General features: G+C 49.8%; 1 protein-coding gene across 2 annotated transcripts; it reads right to left on the bottom strand.

The window, feature by feature from the left end:
• Positions 1–1,314: 1,314 nt before the first annotated feature.
• On the bottom strand, positions 1,315–21,052 carry LACTBL1 (lactamase beta like 1). Of its 2 annotated transcripts, XM_019461738.2 has the most exons (8): positions 20,889–21,052; positions 20,456–20,528; positions 14,775–14,910; positions 12,319–12,428; positions 9,834–9,991; positions 8,593–8,831; positions 4,922–5,027; positions 1,315–3,986 (listed from the first exon to the last, which is right to left on the bottom strand). In XM_019461738.2, the coding sequence occupies exons 2-8, from the start codon at positions 20,465–20,467 to the stop codon at positions 3,008–3,010; spliced, it is 1,740 nt and encodes a 579-aa protein (XP_019317283.1). In that variant the 5' UTR covers positions 20,468–20,528; positions 20,889–21,052; the 3' UTR covers positions 1,315–3,007. The 2 variants fall into 2 exon arrangements, with proteins under 2 accessions (XP_019317283.1, XP_019317284.1); XM_019461739.2 differs by lacking the exons at positions 9,834–9,991; positions 12,319–12,428; positions 14,775–14,910; positions 20,456–20,528; positions 20,889–21,052 and adding an exon at positions 9,241–9,810.
• Positions 21,053–21,144: the final 92 nt, after the last annotated feature.

Here is a 21,144-nt window from a genome sequence, read left to right as displayed (position 1 = left end):
TACATGATGTGGCGGGCAAACCCAAAGTCTGTAGGGAGGCTGAAAGGCTGGAAAGTCTCCAGCAGGAGCTGCCGCCGCATTCAGAGGCCAATTCCTTCTTGCTTGGGAACTGCAGTTTTACTTTTATGGCCTTTCACTGATTAGATGAGGCCCACCCAGGTTATCGATGGTACTCTCCTTTACTTCAAGTTCGCTGATTGTGGATGTTAACCACATCCACAAAATACCCACACAGGAACACCTAGATGAGTGTTTGAATAACCGAGTATCTTAGCCTCGTCACACTGACACAGAAAACTAACCGTGACAGGGGGTAAGGATGGAAATGGGGAGACAGGAAATCACTATAATAACCCTGGAGGGAGAGGACGGTGGCCTGAAAATGGCCAGAAGAGCAGAGGTGGGGAGGAGGGATTGGATTACAGACTCATTGTGCAGTAGAGCCAGCATGACCTACGGATGGGATGAATGTGAGAGAAAGCGGGGATCCAGGAGTCCAGCCTGGGCAACAGCAAAAGCAGAGTTTCCACTGATTGAGATGGACAGACTACAGGAGGAACTGGTCTGGGGTGAGGCTGACAGTCTCATTTCGGACATAAGGCAGAGATGCATCCTGCATACCCAGTAGGCAGGTGGACACAGAAGTCTGGAGTCAGAGGAGTAGCCGGGGTAGAGATACAAATTAGGGAGCCCAGGGTTCGGCCAGGGAAGTATGGTAAAGCCAGAAAGGGACAGAGAAGAGACAATGGCAATGACCCAGGGGCCAAAGGTGTGCAGACAATGAGATAACACCGCACACCTGTTGAGAGCGTTAAGTCCGTTAAGACAAGCTACAGACTGGAACATATTTGAAACCAGGGACTAGTATCTACAATATGTAAAGAACTCTCAAAACTCAACAATTTCTTAGAAATCCAATCAGGAAATGGGCAAAAGACATAAAGAGACGTTTCACCGAAGAGGATATACAGATGGCAAAAAAGCACATGGAAAGGTATTCAACGTCATTCATGATTAAGAAATTACAATTACAAAAATAATAATAGTGACCAATGCTGGCACAAATGCAGAGAAACTATATACATATATAACTGTATATGTGTGTGTGTGTGTGTGTGTGTGTGTACATACATATACATACTGATACATTGCTGATTGGATTATAAAATGGTACAGCCACTCTGGAAAACAGTTCATCAGTTTCTTTAAAAAGAAACAAAAACAAACAAACAAACAAAAACCCTACCATATGGCTCATCAGTTGCACTCCTGGGCATTTGTCCCAGAGAAATAAAAAACTTATGTTCACACAGATACCTGTAAACAAACGTTCCTAGCAGCTTTATTCGTAATAGCCTAACATTGGAAACAAGCCAGACATCCTTCATCAAATGAATGGTTAAATAAACTGTGGGGCATCCACACCATGCAACTATTACTCTACAACAAAAAGAAAAAAGCTGTTGATACTTGCAACCACTTGAAAATCTCCAGAGAATTATGCTGAGCGAAAAAAAAAAGTCCCCCCCAAATTACATATTGTATGACTCCATACATATAATATTCTTGAAATGACAAAATTACAGAAATGGAAACCAGATTGGTGGTTGCTAGGAGTTCAGGAGGGGGTTGTCTTGGTAAGCAACTGGGCATGGCTAGAAAAGGGCAAGAGGGATTCTTGTGATGATGAAAATGTTCTCTATCTTGACTCCATCAATGTCAACGACTCTATCAACTTGCCTATGATATCGTACTACAGTTTTGCAAGATGTTTCCATTGGAGGGAACTGGGTTAATGGCACACTGGTTAATTCTTTCGACTGTACGTGAATCTACAATTACCTCAAAATATAAAGTTTAATTTTTAAACGGACATGCAAAACGCTAGCTTAAATTTTGTATTAGATCCAACAGGCATAAAAGCCATCAACATTTTAAAACTTCTGCTCTTCACCAAAAGACATCATTAAGAAACTGGAAAGGCAAACCAAAGACTGAGGGAAAATATTTGCAATACCAGCTCTGACAAAGCACTTGTATCCAGAGCACAGAAAGAATTTCTACAATATGAGCCATACAATGCAATTAAAACCACAGTGGGACAGGACTTCACAACCGCGAGCATGCCTAAAGTTGGAAAGACTGACAATGCTACGTTTTCACAAAGATGTGGAGTAACAGAAGGGTCACATATTGCCGCTGGAAATGTAAAATGGTACAAGTGCTTTGGAAAACTTCATGGCTTACCTAGATATTTACCAAAAGAAATGAAAACATGTATTCACAAAAAGACTTATACAGGAATGCTTTTTCATAGCAGCCCCAATCTGGAAGCAACCCAAATGTCCATCAACAGGTGAAGGGATAAGCAAATGTGGTGTACTCATACAGGGGAATGCCACTTCGCAATAGAAAGGAACAAACTTTTGATACACACACAGACATGCGTGAACCTCAAAAACGTCATGCTGGGCGCGGGGGGACGACCCAAAAGGCTACACTGTATGATTCTATGTATATGAAACTCCAGAACAGGCAAAATAATCCACGATGATAAAAGTAGATCGGTGGCTGGGTGCAGGGAAGGGGACTGACAGCAAAAGAATAGGAAAGACGTTTGAGGGATAATGGAAATTTTCCCTATCTTGATTATGGTGGGCATAAATGTCAAAATCATGGAACGGTATCCTGATAACGTGTGCATTTCATTTTATATAAATTAAAACTCAGTTGATTTTTAGTACGAAGACAAAATACAAGCCCAAAGGGGCTCTATCAACTTGCTATGAAAGTTTCTAAATGTTTACTCTAAATTTCCGTACTGAACTCTCCCACCCTGTGGACAAAAAACAGCTGTGGTCCGCGGTCCACACTCTGAGCAGCAAACACCCTACCCCACTTTGCCAACTACTCGCTCCTCTAACGCATCTCCCCAGCTCCGCCTTTCCAACTCTAGACCGGAAAGCCCGGAGGCCAGCAAGGGGGAGGCTCCCGACAGAGCCCGCGGTCACTGGGTCTTGAATACGGGCTTGCGCTGCAGCCGCAGCACCCGGTAGGTGTTCAGGCCCGGCACGTCGAAGCCAGGGGACAGTCCGTGGCGGTCCAAGGGGTAGAAGTTGACGAGCTGCCCGTGCTGCGCCTCGAGAGAGAGCCAGGCGTCGCCAAGCGGCAGCTCGCAGGGGAACTCGCGGGCCACGTGCAGCTGGAAGACGCGGCCGCGCAGGTGACGCAGCGCCAGCGTGCGGAACGCGGGGGGCACCAGCGCCTCGACGCGGGGCCCGAACTGGCGCAGGCGCAGCTCGCCCTCCGGCCCGGGGCGCACCTCGTAGAAGGTCTGATTGGCGAAGGTGAAGTAGCCGGCGAAGGGGCGCGCGCTGGGCGGCGGGGCGGGGCTGGGCTCGGCCTCGCGTAGGGCCCTCTCCATGGCGGGCAGGAGCACGTCGTAGGCCTGCGCCACCAGGTCGCGCCCGGGTGGCCGCGGCCCCGCCAGCAGCAGCACGAGGCTCAGGCGCAGCGGCGGCACCAGGGAGAAGGTGGCGGCGTAGCCGTCCAGGTCGCCGTCCTTGCGCACCACGCGGTAGCCCCCCTGCGCGTGGAACTCCCACGGGGTGCCCGTCTCGTTGGCGAAGTAGGCGCCCGAGCAGGCCAGCAGCGGCGCCAGCAGGGCCTTGGCCGCGTCGGGCCGCAGGAGCGGGGGCCCGCCGCCCAGGAGCACCATGGCCAGCTTGGCCAGGTCTGCCGGGGTGGAGTACATCTGGCCGGACGGCCGGTACCAGCCCAGGTCGTAGAGCGGCGCCGGCCGGCCGCTGCCGTAGAAGCCAGCCGCCAGGCGGGCGCGCACTAGGGGCGTGAGGTCGAAGCCCGTGTCCTCCATGCCCAGCGGTTCCAGCACGTTCTCCAGGATCCAGCGCTGGTAGTCGCCCTGAGCAGTGTGCGCTGCGAGGACATGGGCCAGAAGCGAGAAGGCCAGAGTGCTGTAATGGCACCTGGAAGAGGAGGGGTGGAAACTGGGATGCGGCCGTGGGTGAGTATCTCCAGGCCCTGAAGAGCCGGGCCCCACCTGCTCAGACCGAGATGCCACCAGAGGTTCGTTGGAGTGGGCGCGGTTGAGAAGGAACCTGCTTCATTGCATCCCAGGTGGTCAGACCCAGCAGACACCCCAGAGATGATTGACTACAAGGCATTATCCTACATCTGGGGAGACTAAGGACCAGAGAGGGGCAGAACTGCCCAGAGTCACACGGCAACTTGGGGAAGAGTTGGACACAGCAACACATCTGGGAAACTGGTAAAACAAATCTTTTTGGTCCTTTTTACTTTAGTATAATTGATTTTATCAAGTGGAAAACTAGAGTCCTGGGGCACCTCCCTGGCTCAGTCAGTTAGGCATGAGACTCTTGATTTCAGCTCCGGTCATGATCTCACAGCTCATGGGCTCAAGCAGCACAGATCCTGCTTGGGGTTCTTTCTCTCCCTCTCTCTCTGCCTTCCCCCTGGATGTGTGCTCTCGCTCTCTCTCTCAAAATAAATAAATGAAACTTAAAAAAAAAATAAGTTCACTGTTCACTCACAAGAATGCACACTACATGAGGAAAGGCTGCTTGTAATTGGCTCCCTGCTGTATCTCAGTAGGTAGGTGTTGTATCTCGGTTGAGTAGGTGCTCGATAAAAGTTGAGTTGGTGAATCCACAGACTACGAGGTTCACACAGAACTGAACTTGGGCCCAGCTTCCCCCTGCCTTGCGGTGCCAGCCTGTCTGGGCCTGTCTTCCCAGCTGTGGACTAGGGGATGCATTCAGGGATCCCTGCATCTCCCTTGGCTCCAGATGTCTGGGGTGAGATGACTCAGGCTCTCTCCTAGGAGGGGTGTGTCACCTCTGGAGGTTCCTAATGTCAGTGGGGCCTCAGACACACTCCTCACCTGGTTCCTGGGTCTGCCACCAGCACATCATCCTTGAGCAGGCTCAGGGCCTCCTGGGTGCTGCCCCTCCACAGCAGGGAAGTAGAGCGGAGCCTTCTGGGCAGCCCTGGGGAAGAGCAGTGATCAGAACTGCTGGGCCGGCTGAAGGTGGGATAGTGGCCCCCGGATGCACTCCCTCCCCCACCTTCCGTGGATTGAGAGATAATGACCGCAGAATCACTTCAAAAAAAAAAAAAGTCTAGCATGGACTCTAACCCTCCCGGTGTTTGGTTGGGCAAGTCACTTAGCCTCTCTGAGCCCCAGTCTTCCTATCTTCCTATCTTCCCCAGTCTTCCCTTCCCTATCTTCCCGGAACACAAGGGAAATCACTTAATTTCCTATATCATAGGGCTCAGGTGAGATAAAATGCTCAGCTTGGGGCCTGGCCATAGTAACTGCTCAAAAAAAGAATTGTTATCATCAACCCACAGAAGTTTGATTCCATAAAATTCTTGAGGTCAGTACCCAAACAGGTTTTGCCAAACTGGCTTCTCTGACCACTTGGAATTTTTTGTTTATTGGATGTGACATGTATGGGAAGGATTACAGGACTGGGATTCTTTCCATCCCTCCACCCGGCAATAGTTTTCAAGCACCACGTTTTGTTCCAAGGTCTGTTCTGGGTCCTGGGCATTCATCAGTGAACAAAATAAAGTCCTTGACCACATGGAGTTTCCATTCTAGTGGAGGGGACAGATGATAAATAAATACTGGTGCTATGGGGTAAGAAAGGAGGGATTGTTATTTGATACAAGGTGATCAGAGGAAGGCCTCACAGAGAAGGTGACCCTTGAGCAGGTGAGAGCTGGAGGAGGAGAGGGGGAGAGCCAAGCAGCAGTGCGAGGGAAGAATGTCATGCAGAGGGAAGGTGTGGAACAGCCAAGTGTGGAGGCCCTGAGGCGGGAGTGACTTAGCTTGTTTGAGGACCAGTGTGGAACAGCCAGTGTGGCTGAAGAGGAGTGAGAAGGGGAAGACTTTGGAGGTGAGAAGTACTGGGGGTGCAGGCACCAGGTGTCATGGGGTGCTATAGGGTACTGGAAGGACTTGGCCTTTTCTCTGAGTCGGATGTGACCATGGCTGGGGTCGTGAGCAGAGAAGTGATGAAATCTGACGTATATTTCATCAGGGTTGCTCTGGTTGCTGTTTGAAAACAGACTTGGCGGGGGGGGGGGGGGGGGGGCAGAAGCAAGGAAGCCTATAAGGAGACTTGAAAAATCCGCATTTTTTTCGTGGTGGCTGGGACTCGGGAGCCAGCTGTGGAAGTGGTGAGGACGGGTTGGGTCCTGGATCTACTTTGAGTGTGGAGCCAACGGAATTTGCTACTTGAGGGGATGTGGAAGGTATGGGGGTTGGAGGTATCAGGGGTGACTCAAAGGCTTTTGGCCTGAGCAACTGGGAGATGGAGTCCCAGGCCCCGGGTGTAAGTTCTGACTCTGGAACTTCTTGCTGTGTGGCCACAAACCATGTACCTTACCTCTCTGAGCCTCTACTTGTTCCTCTTTAAATGGGCTGCAACACCTGCTGTGGTTTCCCTAGGAAGTGTTAGAAGGCTTAACTCAGAGAATGGATGAAAAGCTCCAGGAACGGGAGACAGCTGTAGATTACAGTGAGAGTCGATCATAAAAGACACTGAGAGCCTAGAACAGAGTTATTCAGGCAGCTGTTGCCTCAGCTGGCCCCTTGGGACTGTAGAAGACATGTAGGATATTTTAAAACTAACCAAGCACCCTGGGCTTTGTTCCCTGGGTATGGATGAAGAAGAGTCCACAATACACCCCTAGAGGGAGCCCTGGAGTCAGAGTTATAACCCAGGTGGATTGAACAGGATGCAGGAAGAGCCTAAGTAAGCCTGAAGGCTCCTTACCTGCATGGCCCCTTCCAAGGCCTATATCTAACTTGGAATTTTTAATAATGCATTCTTAAAGAGGGCCCCCATAATTACATCCTCATCAGGCCCCACTGCACCTAGGTCTAACCCTGGCTAAAATAACCAAAGCTACATTGACAAGTACCTGCTGTGTGCCAGGAGCTCTGCTAAGTGTTTTTACACTCATTATCTCATTTAATCCCCAATAATAAGACAAACCACAGTCATTTTACAGGGGAGAAAAATAAGGCTCAGAGAAGTTCAATGACTTGCCCAAGATCACCCAGCTGGGAGAAGGCAGAGCTGGAAGTTCAGTGCTCACGCCCTTAACCATCAGGCCACCCTCCCCCAAGAAGAGTGACCCTGTCCTGCCTGAGCTGCTTCAGGAGGTTCCATCCTCTTGCTGAACCTCGGGTACACCACCTGGGCTCAGGAGTGATAACCAGCCATGTCCATTGACTAAGACCTCAGGCCTTTTGAAACAATGAAATGGCATCGTTTCAAATGAAATGGCCTGGGTGGCTCAGTGGGTTAAGCGTCTGACTCTTGGTTTTGGCTCAAGGTTCATGAGTTTGAGCCCCCGTGTCTGGCTCTACACTGACAGTGTGGAGTCTGCTTGGGATCCTCTGTCTCCTCTCGGCCCCTCTCCCTGCTTGTGCACTCTCTCCCTCTCTGTCTCTCTCGAAATAAATAAGTAAACTTAAAAAGATGGCAGGCACATGTATGTCCATTTAGTTTATATAAACGTATTATAGAGTAATATGTACATTACACATTCTTATACGTATTCATTCATACACATATGTGCACTTTGTGTGTATATTATTTTATTTATTCAAAGGGTAGCATATAATATACGCTGTTTGAGCTTTTTCCCCCACTTAACACTGTATCTTATTCCATCTCAGTACATAAACAACATTATTCCCCTTTTTTCTAACGCTACATCTGATTTGATGATATAGCCGTGTTACAGTTTGTTTAGCCGCTCCCCTGCTTATAGATACGTAGGTGTTTCCGTCTTTTGCCGTTACAAACAGCGCTGCAGTGAATGCATGCAGACCTCACACCACACATGTGTGAATACATCTGTAAGAGAATCTCCTAGAAGGGTAATTGCTGAGCCAAAGGATCTATGCATTTTTAATTGTGGTAGATATTATCATTGTCCCCCATCCAGGTTGCACCAATGTAAATTCCCACCACTGATGCATCAGAGGGTCTAGTTCACCATAACCTCACCAACCCAGTGCACCCACCATTTTGGCCTTTGCCAAGGGGAAAAATGTCTCTCCGTGGTTTTAATTTGCGTTTATGTTGTTATGAATGAGGTTGAACATCTTTTAATATGTTTTCATAGTCTTAAGGGCCATTTGTATTTCCTTTCCTGTGAATTGTCTATTCTGTTCCTATTCTTCACCCATTTTCCTGTTGGGTTGTTAGTCTTTGTATTGATTTGTACGTAATCTTTATATATTGAGGGAAATTAGGTCTTCATTGTAGATCTGTGTACAAATATTGACCTGTTCTTGATCTAATAAGCAGATCTTGACTTTCAACTTGCCAACTGATCTTGATTTGTCCCCTTGATCTAAACTCCCAGATTTCACTTCCGCTTTTACCTCACCAGATCTTTCTACCCCTGGTCCACCATCCAGGGCGGGTGAGAGGGAGGTGTGGCCGGCCTGGCTGCATGAGAACCTGCTGCTCAGTTGCCGCCCCTGAAATGGTTTGGGCTGAGCTGCAGAACTTCAGGGCTGCTCACCTGAGAGCTGGCTGGCCATCCTTCGGAGGGTGACGGACGAAGGCCTTGGGGCTGGGCCCACCTTCTCCAGCTCATCCGTCAAGCTCTGTTGTTCAGGGGCTGATGCCATGCCCAGCGGGTTGTTAATGGTGAAGGTGCTGGCATACCGCTCCAGAGGGTCATCTAGAGAGGCTACAGTGCCCTCCTCCCACAGCCGATACAGCATGAGGACTGGAAAGATCTTAGAGATGCTGGAGATTCTGGGAAGTGTTAAGCACACAAGGGTGCAGAGGATATACAGTTGGCCTTACAACCTCCGTCCTGCACCCCAGGTCCCACCTTTCTAATGCTCTAGGAAAGCACTGAGTCCACCCTCTTCAGTGTCTCAGACGGAAATTCAGCAGTCTCTGTAGAACTGCCTTTGGGATGTTCGAGAACATAGCACAGTGGCAGGTGGACACTCTTGAGTGCCTACCCCGTGCCAGGCCTTAACCCAAGCCCTTCCCATTCTGGGATAGACATAGGTTGGGATCATGTACCTCTGCCTCTTACTAGCCAAGTGGTCTTGGGCAAGTACTAGACCTCTCTCCGTTTCTGTTTCATTGTCCATTTCACAGGTTGTAGAAAAGATTGAGCGAGATTGGGCATGTGAAGCGCTTGGCAACATACCTGGAAGGTAGGTAGCAAGTGTTGAGTAAGTGATAGCAAATGCAATTGTGGGCCCAGGCCTGGCACGTGGCAGGTGCAGTGTGAATGGAACCTCTGTAATCCTCACAGTGTCTCTGGGAGTGAATGTGTTCCCTTTGCATCGTCAGCTTGGAGGATCCTGCAGGCAGCACCTAGGAGGGGAGACTCTGGGTGTGCCGCAGGGGGTCCCAAGTTTCTTCCGTCTGGACCACTGCCGCCAACTAACAGCGACCCGGGGCAAGGGCCCAAGAACTGGTTACAGTTCCTTCGTGGCACATAGTAGGGTGTGGGAGGTGGGACACAGGGAGCGTTTTCTAGTTAGGGAGGTTCTGGGCTAAGGGCTCTCCAGAAGAGATTCCTTCCTGACTTGTTACCCCTGTGGTGTGATGTTGGGCACTCTCTGGTCCTCTCTGGCCCTCAGTCTCCTCATCTATAAAATTGTCAGGACTTAATAAAGGGTCCTGGCAGCTTGGACCCCCAGTCATGATTCTCTTGAGTCCCCCTACCTCCTAGGTCTCCCTTGTCCTCCCATCCCATGCCCCCCTCCACAGGACCCCAGAGGTCACCCAGCTGACCGGTACATAGTGTATTCATTGGGGGGCCCAGAGGCCGGGTCTGATCCATTCTTCCTCCCAAAGTTCCCGGTCCAGAGCACGGTGTCATTGTGGATGACAACTGCAGACATGGCAGCCAGGCCCGGGGCAGACAGTGCCTGACGCAGGATCCTGTCCACCTTGGAGGAGAAGAGCAGGAATGCAGGCGCAGACAAACACTCCTCTGGTCCTGCTTGCCCTGCGCATTCCCACACCACACCCTGCACACAGCGCCCCCTGCCGGGACCCCCTCCATTCTCACCCCCCCACCCCACCCCCCACCCCCACCCCCCCCCCCCCCCCCCCCCACCCCCCCGTGGCTGGAGCCTCAGACCTCAGGTTCTCAGACCCCCTGGGATTGGACCCCCCACCCAGTTACAACCAGAGCAGCTCCTCTAAATTTGTTTTTATGTAGGGCTTCCTCGTAAGATTTCTGTTCAAAGAAAATTTCTTTGGGAAAATGTAAAAGGAGAGAGGGGTTAAACTACTGATGTCGTTGAACCCTTGTCTGCTGCTCTAGAAAACCTCATGAAGGCCTGGTCTGACCCCCTAATGTTGGAGGATTCACTATAGAGGCCCCTAGACCCTCTTTGAACATTTATTGAAAGGACATTGTTTTCAATAATGAAATACAGTGACAATGGTAACATCCAAAGTTATTGGACATTTGGAATGTGCCAGGCACAATATAAAGCGATTTTCGTGCATTGTCTCATCTTAAAAAAATTTTTTTAATGGTTTTTTTTTTTTTTTGAGAGAGAGACAGAGAGACAGAGTGTGAGTGGGGGAGGGGCAGAGAGAGAGAGGGAGACACAGAATCCCAAGCAGGCTCCAGGCTCTGAGCTGTCAGCACAGAGCCCTACACAGGGCTCGAACTCACAAGCTGTGAGATCATGACCTGATCTGAAGTCAGACACTTAGCTGACTGAGCCACCCAGGTACCCCATGCATTGTCTCATTTAATCCACAACAAGCCAGTGCTAAATTTCTCCCTATGTTACAGATGAGAAGATTGAGTCTATGAGATATGAAGTGACTTGCCCAAGTGGCTAATGGTTAGTGGAGTCAGGATTAGGACCCCAGGCTAACTCTAGCCCTAGGTCCTAATTAACTGCCAGACCTCCTTGCCGAGTGATTTAGCAGGTCCAGAATTGAGTTCTGTTCATGTGTGGTTTCCACCCGGGCACTGACTTTGCTTCTGTTTGCCTCAGTTTCCTCCTCTCCAGATAGGGATTCATGAGGCATTTGTATAAAGAAGCTACCGCATACTAGATGCCCACTAGAAGCCAGCTACGGTTACTGTTGCTATTTCTTGTTTTAATTGCTATGACCCTGGAGCCGCATAGCACCGTTCTGCTCCCTCTCCTTCACTAAAGCTTTTCAGGTACTTGCAGACAGTGATGCTGTCTCTGCCCAGGCCTTCTCTTACATGGACACGTCACCTGCCTTCCTTTCAACTGTTCCTTGGATGACAGTTTCACACCCCTCCGCTGTGCTGCTGCTTGTACACTTCCAGTCGTGTTTCATTTGTCTGTGTATCTCCTAAGGTGAGTGAGCTGGCCAACAACCCCCTCTAGCGTCAGGCCATCATGCAGTGGTAAGAACTGTGTTATAAGGTGTGTGTGCTTAATTACATTGCAGTGGCCTCTGTGATACGGGCTGTGTCCTCCTCCCCCCGTCCCACCTTTCTCCCTCCCCCACCTGCAGTCCCAGCAACCTGAATTCCCTGGTGGTTCTCTGTGTGTGCCTTGCACTCATTCTGCTGCCTCTGGACCTGTGCACATGCTGGTCCCTCTATCTGGAGCACATGCTTCCCTCCCTCAGTCTCCCTTACTGTATAAATGCATATCACCTGGGTACTTCCTACTTGTTCACATCTCCGTTTAGACATCATTCCCAGGGCATCTGAGTGGCTCAGTCCACTAAGCATCCGACTTCGGCTCAGGTCATGATCTCACTGCTCATGAGTTCAAGTCCCGTGTTGGGCTCTGTGCTGACAGCCTGCAACTCAGAGCCTGGAGCCTGCTTCCGTTTCTCTCTATCTCTCTTCCCCTCCCCTGCTTACTCTCTGTCTCTGTCTCTCTTTCTCTCTCTCAAATATAAAATAAAAAAAAAAAAAACATTAAAAAAAAAAGTAGACACCATTCCCTCCAGAAGCCTTGCCTGACCCCAAAGCCAATTTCTTTGTGCCCCCGCAGTTCCCTAAATGTCCCCAATCCTCACTCTTACCCCTGTATTATAAATGTTACTTGTCTTGACTATGTCATCACATCCAGACTAGTAGCTTCTTGAGAGCAGGACAGTATCTTCTTCCTGCCATGTCCCTGGTGCTTAGCCCAAAGTAGGTGCTCAAGGATTATATGTTGAATGCATGAGTAAATGACCCTGCCAGTGCACAGAACGTGCCCTCCCCTTCATCCCCCAGGCCTAGCACACACGCCCAGTTCCCTCTTGGGTCATCACTGACCTTTTCCAGGGCCTCCTTCAACACAGGGAGGGGGTGGGCCAGCGGCACAGGCTCAGGGTGTCGGGGACACATCCTCACAGGGGCAGAGGCCACCTCTGGTCCCAAGGAACCTATAGGGAGCATCACATGGTGAGTGGGGGACAGAGCTCAGGGTAGGAGTCTAGGGATCATCCTAGAAGAGGTGGGAAGGTGGCAGCAAAGGCCAGAACCATGCCTTGGAGCTGGCCCTCCCAGCTGGCAACAGCCTCACCAGGAGACAGATAGCAGGGCACAGCGCCCACCATGGGGGCATATGCCTGAGAGGAGAAGGGACAGTCCCACACCCACCACCTGATGATTGGCCTTCAAAATACCAATTAGGCCAAGGCTCCTGGTTGGCAGCCCTTTTCTCTTGTATGACCAGCTTTCTCCCTCCATGTAGTCAGAGGAGTTAGAAAAGTTCCAGCTCCTTGGGGCAGGCTCAACCGTGTCTGTCTGTCTGTCTGCCTCTGTTTCTCTAGTACAGATTATATATTTGAGTAGAGAGGTGGACTTGGGCCCCGCTTAGGCTTCAGGCCTAAATCATAAGGCCAGTGCCTCTGTCACCAGAGCCGTGTGTCTGGAATATCAGGTCTAAGTCCCATTCTGCTTTGGTCCAGCTGTATGGCTTCCTTGGAACCTCTGGGGAGAAGGTGTGGGCCCTGGCAGGACAGGATTCAGGCTGAGAGATCATCGCACGGGCCCCAGAACTCCCCTCATCCTCAGAGAGCAGTGTAGGGTAGTGAGGGTGAAAGCGCCCAGAGGAGCTGCACGCTCCTCAAATCCTACCCAGAACTGAGAGGAGCTTCTCTGTGGGAGGCTCACTATGGCCGCAAATCCTTCCAGCTCCTCCCACCTCTTGAATCCGGCTGGCCTTGTGACTTTGTCAGGACAAATCGATTGTGCACCTTAAGGAAGGTCTCTCAACAAATCCATGACATAGGTTTAATCATTGGAGTAGGGAGGTCTTGGCCCAAACCTAAGCTTTGCTCAGCCTGGGACTCAGGTAGGGCTGGTGCCTACAGCCCTGCATTAATATGCACGTGCACGGGGGCGCGTAGGTGGCTCAGCCGTTCTAGCGTCTGACTTCGGCTTGGGTCATGATCTCACAGTTAGTGGGTTCGAGCCCTGCTCTCAGTGAGGAGCCCGCTTCAGATCCTCTGTCCCCCTCTCTCTCTGCCCCTCCCCCGCTCTCAAAAGTTCTCTCCCAAAAATGAATAAAACCTAAAAAAAATATGCACGTGCCCAAAAAGTCATCTGGAAATATTTGAATGCATATTTGATTCAGTAGATACGGGATGGAGGCAGGGCATCCTCATTTCTAACAACCTCTCAGATGGTACCCATGCAAGGGAGAGGACTTCGATCACTGTGGACAGTGATCAACCCGGTGATGGACCCAAGCAGGTCCACGAACTGTTTGTTTCCCATTTGTGAGAAATTAAGTACAAAATTTGAGCACACACATTTAGAAACTTCTATAGCAGTTTAATGTGGTAATTTTGTGTGGAATCTTAAAACTTGAGCTTCTGTTCTATAGTATTTTTTTTTTCATTTAATTTCGTTTGTACATATTTATAGTAATAACTGATCTACTTTGGATTGGTACTTTGACCGTTGGAGAAGCATGGTCCTTTAGGACAGGCTGACCTGCCTACTTGAGGACTGTTTGCTTGAGGGACTGAGAAGCACCTGATAAAAGAATATACCCTAGAAAGAACAGGGTGGGGTGGGAGAGGAAAAAGCCAGCAAGAAAATAAAAGGAGCCATTTCTGCAGAATGTCTCTGTGGGAATTTGGGAGCCCAGGCCACCTCATCGAGCCTTGGGCATCCGTAACACAAGAGGAACGGAGAGAGACATTCTCCCCAGCGTTAGCAGAGAACTGGGATTCTGGATGGTCCAGGTTGGAGGTTTCAGGGGTTGCTATAGCAACAAAGGGCCTGGTGGCCATTGTCAGCAGCGGTGGCTCACTAGCCAAGCTTTGACCTGCCCAGGATGGAGAGGCTCCAACAAATGGCAGCTTCTGTCCACGGATACCTCGTTGTTCCTCCCAGGGTCTTAGATATAGCTGGGGGGAGATCTTTAAAGGGGTGGGGGTAGGGCCTGGAGATCCTACCATGGGGGCTGAAGACCAGGCAAGAGAAACTCTGTTTTACCTATTGGGAGTCCCTGAGCTTTACAGCCAGACTGGGTGGTTTAAGGAAACTCCAGTGGCATTAGGATCCTCATTGTATACCCAAGGGCAACATGACACAGAAAGGTCCCTTGACTGGTCCAAAGATACACAGCTAGTGAGGGTTGGAGTCAGAATGAAGGCCAGAGCTTCTGAGTCCAAATCTTGTGGTCTTGCCCCTACCCCCTCAAATCAGGTGCATCAGCTCCAGGCTCCCAGGCCCCACAGGGATAGGAAGGAAGTCAAGGATGCTTGTGCACTCACTGGTGTCCAGCTTGGGGAGGTGATATTGCCACAGGAAGCAGCCAGTCATAACCACAGAGAGCAGGAAGAAGAAGCTGCAGGAAGCTGGGAAGAGCCACTTCTTTTTCAGTTTCGGCAGGCTGGGCTGCCAGCCCACCTGGGAGGGGAAGGACACAGAGCACGGCCCCCAAGGGGGTCAGCCAGAGGGAGGCAGAAGAGGGACCCCTACCATGCCTTAGGTTCACCCAGACACCACAAGAGCCCACAGCTTGGGGCAGATGTCACACCTGTAAAACCAAGGTCCTTCCCAGTGTGAGCCCTTCAACAGCTGTGCCACGTGTATCTCTGCACCTCTGGGCTTTTGCATGGCCTGCTTCCTCTGCTGGGCATGCCGTGTCTCTCTTGTGTACTTAGTGAAATAGCTAAGGCCGGCTGAAATGCCGCCTCCTCCAGGAAGCCTTCCCCAACTCTCCTCACCCAGACCCCCTCCAAGGCACTTTGGACAAGCCTCCATTGTGGTGGGAGTCCAGCTCTCTAATGCAACAGCTGTTCAACTACTATTAGCTGGTGCTCCTGATGGAGTGTGAGTTCTCCAAGGGCACTCACCACTCAAGCTTGTTAGATCTTAACGTTTTACCCTGTTTTCCTCATATCTCTACATTTTAAAAAGTACCGCGTCAGCTCCTTGTTTGGTTTATGGTCTGTTCATCCCATCCCATTAGAAAACAGGAGTTCGTTCACTCTCCCCCCTCTTTCTCTGCCCCTGCCCTGCCTGTGCTTGTGCTCTCTCTGCCTCTCAAAATAAATAAATAAACATTAAAATGAAAGGAAGGAGGGGCGCCTGGGTGGCTCAGTCGGTTAAGCGTCCGACTTCGGCTCAGGTCATGATCTCGCGGTCCGTGAGTTCGAGCCCCACATCAGGCTCTGTGCTGACAGCTCAGAGCCTGGAGTCTGTTTCTGATTCTGTGTCTCCCTCTCTCTCTGACCCTCCCCCGTTCATGCTGTCTCTCCCTGTCTCAAAAATAAATAAACGTTAAAAAAATTTTTTTTTTAAAAATAAAATAAAATAAAATAAAAGGAAGGAAGGAAGGAGGGAGGGAGGGAGAGAGGGAGGGAGGGAAGAAAGAAAGAAAAAGAAAGAGAGAGAGAAAGAAAGAAAGAAAAAAGAAAGAAAGAAAGAAAAGAAAGAAAGAAAAAACAGGGATTCGTGATTTGTTTTACTCACCGTGGTATTCCCAGTGCCTAGAACAGTCCCTGAAACATAGCAGACCCTGATAAATAGTTGATGATGAATGAATGAATGAATGAATGAATGGACAAACATTCTGGGTGGAGGTGAAGCCCTTTTTGTACCACCTGCAGATTCCAGCCTCCTCCCCTTCTTCCCAGAAGTAGCACCCATTATGATCTTGGTGTTCATCATTACCATGCCTGTTTTCATTCATTTACTGTGTGTTCGTGCCTTCGTAAACAGCACGTAGTATCACTTTGCACATTTTTAAACTTATGTAAACTATAACCTACTGTATTATCCTCCTGAAACTTGCTTCCCCCCCCCCCACATATGGTACATGTATTCTGTATTATTTGGTTTAACTTCTGTAGAGTATCCTGCTGTGTGAATATACTTCAGAGTATACTAGTTAGAACATGGAGTCTGGGGCCAGGCTGCCTTAAAAACATGACTGTTTTATGCATTTGAGGTGAGAGCACTGTGCCTGGGAGTGAAATTTCTGGGTGGTAAGGGGTGGCCTTTTTCAGGTTCGTAGATACTATCCCATTGCTCTCCAAAGTCGTTCCAGTTAACACTCCAGCCACCTGTGACTCTAATTGCTACTTTTTTTTAAGTTTATTTATTTTGAGAGAGAGAGAACACAAGCAGGGGAGGGACAGAGAGAGCGGGAAAGAGAGAATCCCAAGCAGGCTCTGCATTGTCAGCACAGAGCCCAACGCCGGGCTTGATCCCATGACCGTGAGATCATGACCTGAGCCAAAACCAAGAGTCAGACAGGCGCCCCTCATTGCTACTTTTAACTTGCATTTTCTTGATTACTAATAAGCTTGAATGCATTTTCCTGCGTTTACTGTATATATTTGGGTTTGCTTTTCTGTGAACGGACTGTTCTTATCCATGGCCTATTTTTTCCTGTTCAACTTTCCTTGTTTATTAGAGTTCAGTATAAGTTCCAGATACTCTCGCTTGTGTTTTGTCTGTTCCCATTATGTTTATGATAACTTGTTGGAGGCAAAATCATGTAGTGGTGAATCTGTGGCCAGATTGCCTAATTCTGAATCTCAGTTCGACCATTTCCTGGCTGTGTGACCTCAAGAAAGTCACTCAACCTCTCGGTGCCTCAGTTTCTGCACCTGTAAAATGGAAGTGATAATAGTGCTTGCCTCATAAATTAGTAAGGCTTTAGTAGGCTAATATTTTTAAAGTACATTGTTTTTACACGTCGTAAGCTCTATTAGCTATTGTTGAATAGAGGGATTTGGGTTTGCGTTTTGGTTGCTGCCGATCAAATTCATCCATATTGTCTTTTTTGTTTGCTGTGAGTGTGCGTGTGTGCGTGTGTGTGTGTGCGCGCGTGCATGCACGCACAGGAAATACGTTATACAGAGGTAAATGTAGATTTCCCTACTGTCACACACAAAACTATTTTGGTTATGGTGTAAAGAAGGAAAATCTCATTTTATTTTTTTCCATACAGATAATCAGTCATCTCAGCACAGATTATTAAATACTCCAGTCCTGGGGCGCCTGGGTGGCTCAGTTGGTTAATCGTCCAACTCTTGATTTTGGCTCAGGTCATGATCTCACGGCTCGTGGGTTCGAGCCCTGTGCGGAGTGTGCCTGTGACTCTCTCTGCCCCACCCCACTCACGCTCTCTCTCTCAAAATAAATAAATAAAAATTTAATTAGTTAATTCCAGCCCTGTGCCACTAACTTGTATGCCGCTGGCTCTGAAACATACTAAGTGCCTGTCCATACCAACACCTGCTCTGTAGGCTGTGTTCCGCTAGGGTCTCACTGAGTTTCGATTCCTTCTCTCTCTGTTCAATCCTACATGCTCTTCCGTGATGAAGAGAACTTATACACGGAGCACAGGCACTGTCCTGCAGTAAACAGTCTGGCCAGAGAGGCTTGCTATAATCAGACCCCAGCAGATCCCATGCGGCCATTTCCTGCCTCTCCTCCGCCTCCCCTCTCCCCCTTGCATCTTTAGGCTCCCACACCCCACATCCCACTCTCCGTTGCTTTGCACCTGCCATTCCCTCTGTGAGGGAGGTTCCCTCTGCGAGGGTCTGTGAGACCCTTTCTATCCTTTTCCACCTGACAAACTTGTGTTCTTCCCTGAAAATACATGGGCATTTGCAGAGCCTTCTGATTCTCCCCCAGACAGAACTGAGGGCCTCTCCTCTCTGCTGCATGCACACCCCTTCTTGCATTGTAACAGTAACCTACACTGGTTACTGCTAGCTTCTTTGTCTGGTTCCCTACTCCGCGGCAGGTGTCTCCAGCACCAGGATCATTCCTTCTTGACCTTTATGCCTGTAACACTTGTTACTCTGCCTGGCCCTGGCAGATGTTTCAGAAATATGTTTTGAACTTTACATTGTCCTGCAAGTTGAAAGCCTTGGGTTCAAATCTCAGCCCCACTTCCTGAGTCAGTTATAACTATGGCTGGGTCTCTTCCCCTCTCTGGACCTCTGTGTCTTCAGCTGTTAGCAGGATGGACTGACTATTTGTTGAGTTTACCTTTACACCTGGAAATCTCACTTGATTTCCAGCTCTAGAATTCGGGGTTCCCACTAAAGCCACTCTTTATTCATAATTTCCAGAGATTGGAAATAACCCAAATGTCCCTCAACTGGTGAGTGGACAAACTGTGATATATCTGTACAATTGGATACTGATCAGCAGGCGTAAAGGAAAGAACTACCGATACAGGGAGTAACGCAAATGAATCTCAAATGCATTATGTAAATGAAACAAGCCAGACTCAAAAAGCCACAGTCTGTGCAACTGCATTTTTGTAACATTCTGGAAAAGGCAAAACTGTAGGGACAGAAGACCATTCAGTGGCTGCCTGGGGGTAGGAATGGGGGAGATGACAAAGGAACAGAAGGGACAGTGGTAGGCAATGGAACCATTGTGTATCTTGATCGTGGTCGGTCTGGACTGTGTGCATTTGTCAAAACTCAGAATTGTACACCAAAAAGAGTGACTTTTAATGCATGCAAACTATACCTCCATTTTTAAAAAATGAAGCCATTAAGGAGCCCAAGAACATTAGGATGTCTCCACTGGTGTCAGGAGTAACATCAGACACAAGACCGTGCTTCAGCCTCGAGCGGAGCGGGGGCTCTCTGGTATTGTTTATGTGGGAGGGAAGTTGGAAGGTGCTCCCTTTTGAGCACAAGCAAAGGGCCACTGGGGCAGGGCCAGTGGCACTAAGGGAGGGCAGCCTAACCTCCCTCAACAGGCACCTATAGCATGGCCAGAATATGGGCATCTCCTTTTCAAGCGAAGAATGAAACTCAGAGACCTTAAAATGACTTACTGAAGTCGTGGACAGCACATGACAGAGCTGGGATTCTAGCTCTGTGCTCTGCACCACCGCACCCCCCCTCACATGTGACTCACATGTGAACCGCACCCCCAGTCTCTAGTTCTCTGAAGCCCAGCCTCATCCCATGCCTGTCTCCAATCTCAGGATTTATTCCGACAGCCCCAAAGGTGGGGTCAGTATTTAACCTCTAAGCCGCTCACCAGCTGCTCACATTTTGACTTTACAGTAGGAGGCACCAGGCATCTCTCCCCTCTCCCTTCCCAGCTGGAAAATGAGGCAGGGGTAGGGGGTGGGGGTTCAGGAAGAGCCTGGCTCCCCCAAGCCCCACCCGTAACCACAGTTCCCCACCTCCTTCCCCAGGTGGCCTACGGCCCCAAGACATTCCCCTCCTTTCTCCTCACCGCCCACTCTGGTACAACCCTCCTCATCCATTTCTTAATCCAGAATACAATTTCCAAAGGTCATCTGTGTGTTCGGCACAGTGCTATGTCCTGAGGGCACAGAGCCTGTGGCCAACATCTGTCCCCCATGGAGCCGGCAGGACAGCAGACTGGCCACACACCAGGGCTCTGGAACCAGGTGAAGCAAGACTTGATTCTGGTTCTGCCCTTACTGGCTTTGGACGAACGACTTCACCTCTTTGAGTCTCCATTTTCTTGTCTGCGTAATGGGAAGGACCATCGTTCCTACACCTCATAGAATTTAGGTGAGGGTCAATGAGATAATGCATGCAAAGCCCCTAGAACACTGTTCACTAGCTGGTCACTAGTGTAGTAATTTCTCTGGGAGAGAGATGTGAACAGAGCATGTGCATACAGCTCTTGGGTCTCTGAGGTACCCGTGAACTCAGCCTCTGGGTGGGAGGTGGGGGAAAGCTTCACTGCACAGGCAGTAGGGATGAATTGGGGGGCACTCCAGTCAGAGACCTGGGGATGTGAAGAAGGAGAGGAGTAATTTCTGGTTTGTTTTGAGAATTCAGTGGGTTATTACAGGTAAAACACTCAAAACTGTTCCCGGCCTACAGTGAAAATTCTAGAAATGTTAGCAATGATGATGATGAAGGTGATGAAGGTGATTTGGGTGATTTAGGCCAATATTTGAAGCAAGTTTCCATGGGCTATGCCTCACCTGGGTCATCATTCTCTCCAAGGTGTGGAAGGTTCCAGCTCCTTGAGGATTCAGGCCTACAGTCCGGGAGACCCTGTGAGTGGGAAATCAAGTCAGAGGAGTGAAGGCAAAGAGAGGTCCTGAAGGCTGGAAAAGAGAGGAGGGGACAGAAAGGCTGGAAGACAAGGATGGGGGCTGAGGGTGGGAGGGGGCAAAGCAAACCCTCCCCTTCGTGAAGCTCTGCTTCGAAGGCAGAGGGAACTGAACTCAGAAAACCTGTGGGCTTGACCAGTTGTCCAGGTCTGTCCGGGTCTATCGTGATTTTAGCACTGAAAGTCCCAGATCTCTCAGTTCCAGGAAAATTAGGACACTCAGTCATTGTCCCCACCACTGCCTCCCCGTCCAGCCTCAGAAACAACCCACTCAGACCCCCAGACTCTTAGCCCTAACTCACCCTCTTCTGGAAGGCTCAGGTAGGACAGGGCAATTCAGGCCCGGCCACGGCTGGCCAGTGCCCTCCAGGAGTCCCCGTGTTCCAGGGGACGGGGATGGCTGGCTGGGCTCTGAGGTGCAGGCTTCACCCAGGCTCCCCAGGGGCTGGCAGATGTGGTGCCGATCACCCCGGCACTAATCCCTCCACGTGCCTTCCGCCATTGGGATTAGTTCCTGGGGTCCCTCAGCAACAGGGAGGGGGGCACATCTGTCAGAGA

This window comes from Panthera pardus, unplaced genomic scaffold (assembly GCF_024362965.1).
Source record: "Panthera pardus isolate Hobbes unplaced genomic scaffold, ASM2436296v1 HiC_scaffold_11, whole genome shotgun sequence".
NCBI classification, from domain to species: Eukaryota; Metazoa; Chordata; class Mammalia; order Carnivora; family Felidae; genus Panthera; species Panthera pardus.
Note: the sequence above shows the minus strand (reverse complement) of the source record. Positions and strands in the feature narration are given on the sequence as shown.

Bases quoted from the DNA above. Each gene is read 5' to 3' on its own strand.
- LACTBL1 (XM_019461738.2), bottom strand. The intron at 5,028-8,592 runs GTGAGCAGCCCT...GCTCTTCCCCAG, and splicing joins GATGGCCAGCCAGCTCTCAG to GGCTGCCCAGAAGGCTCCGC. The intron at 3,987-4,921 runs GTGAGGAGTGTG...CTCCTCTTCCAG, and splicing joins GTGGCAGACCCAGGAACCAG to GTGCCATTACAGCACTCTGG.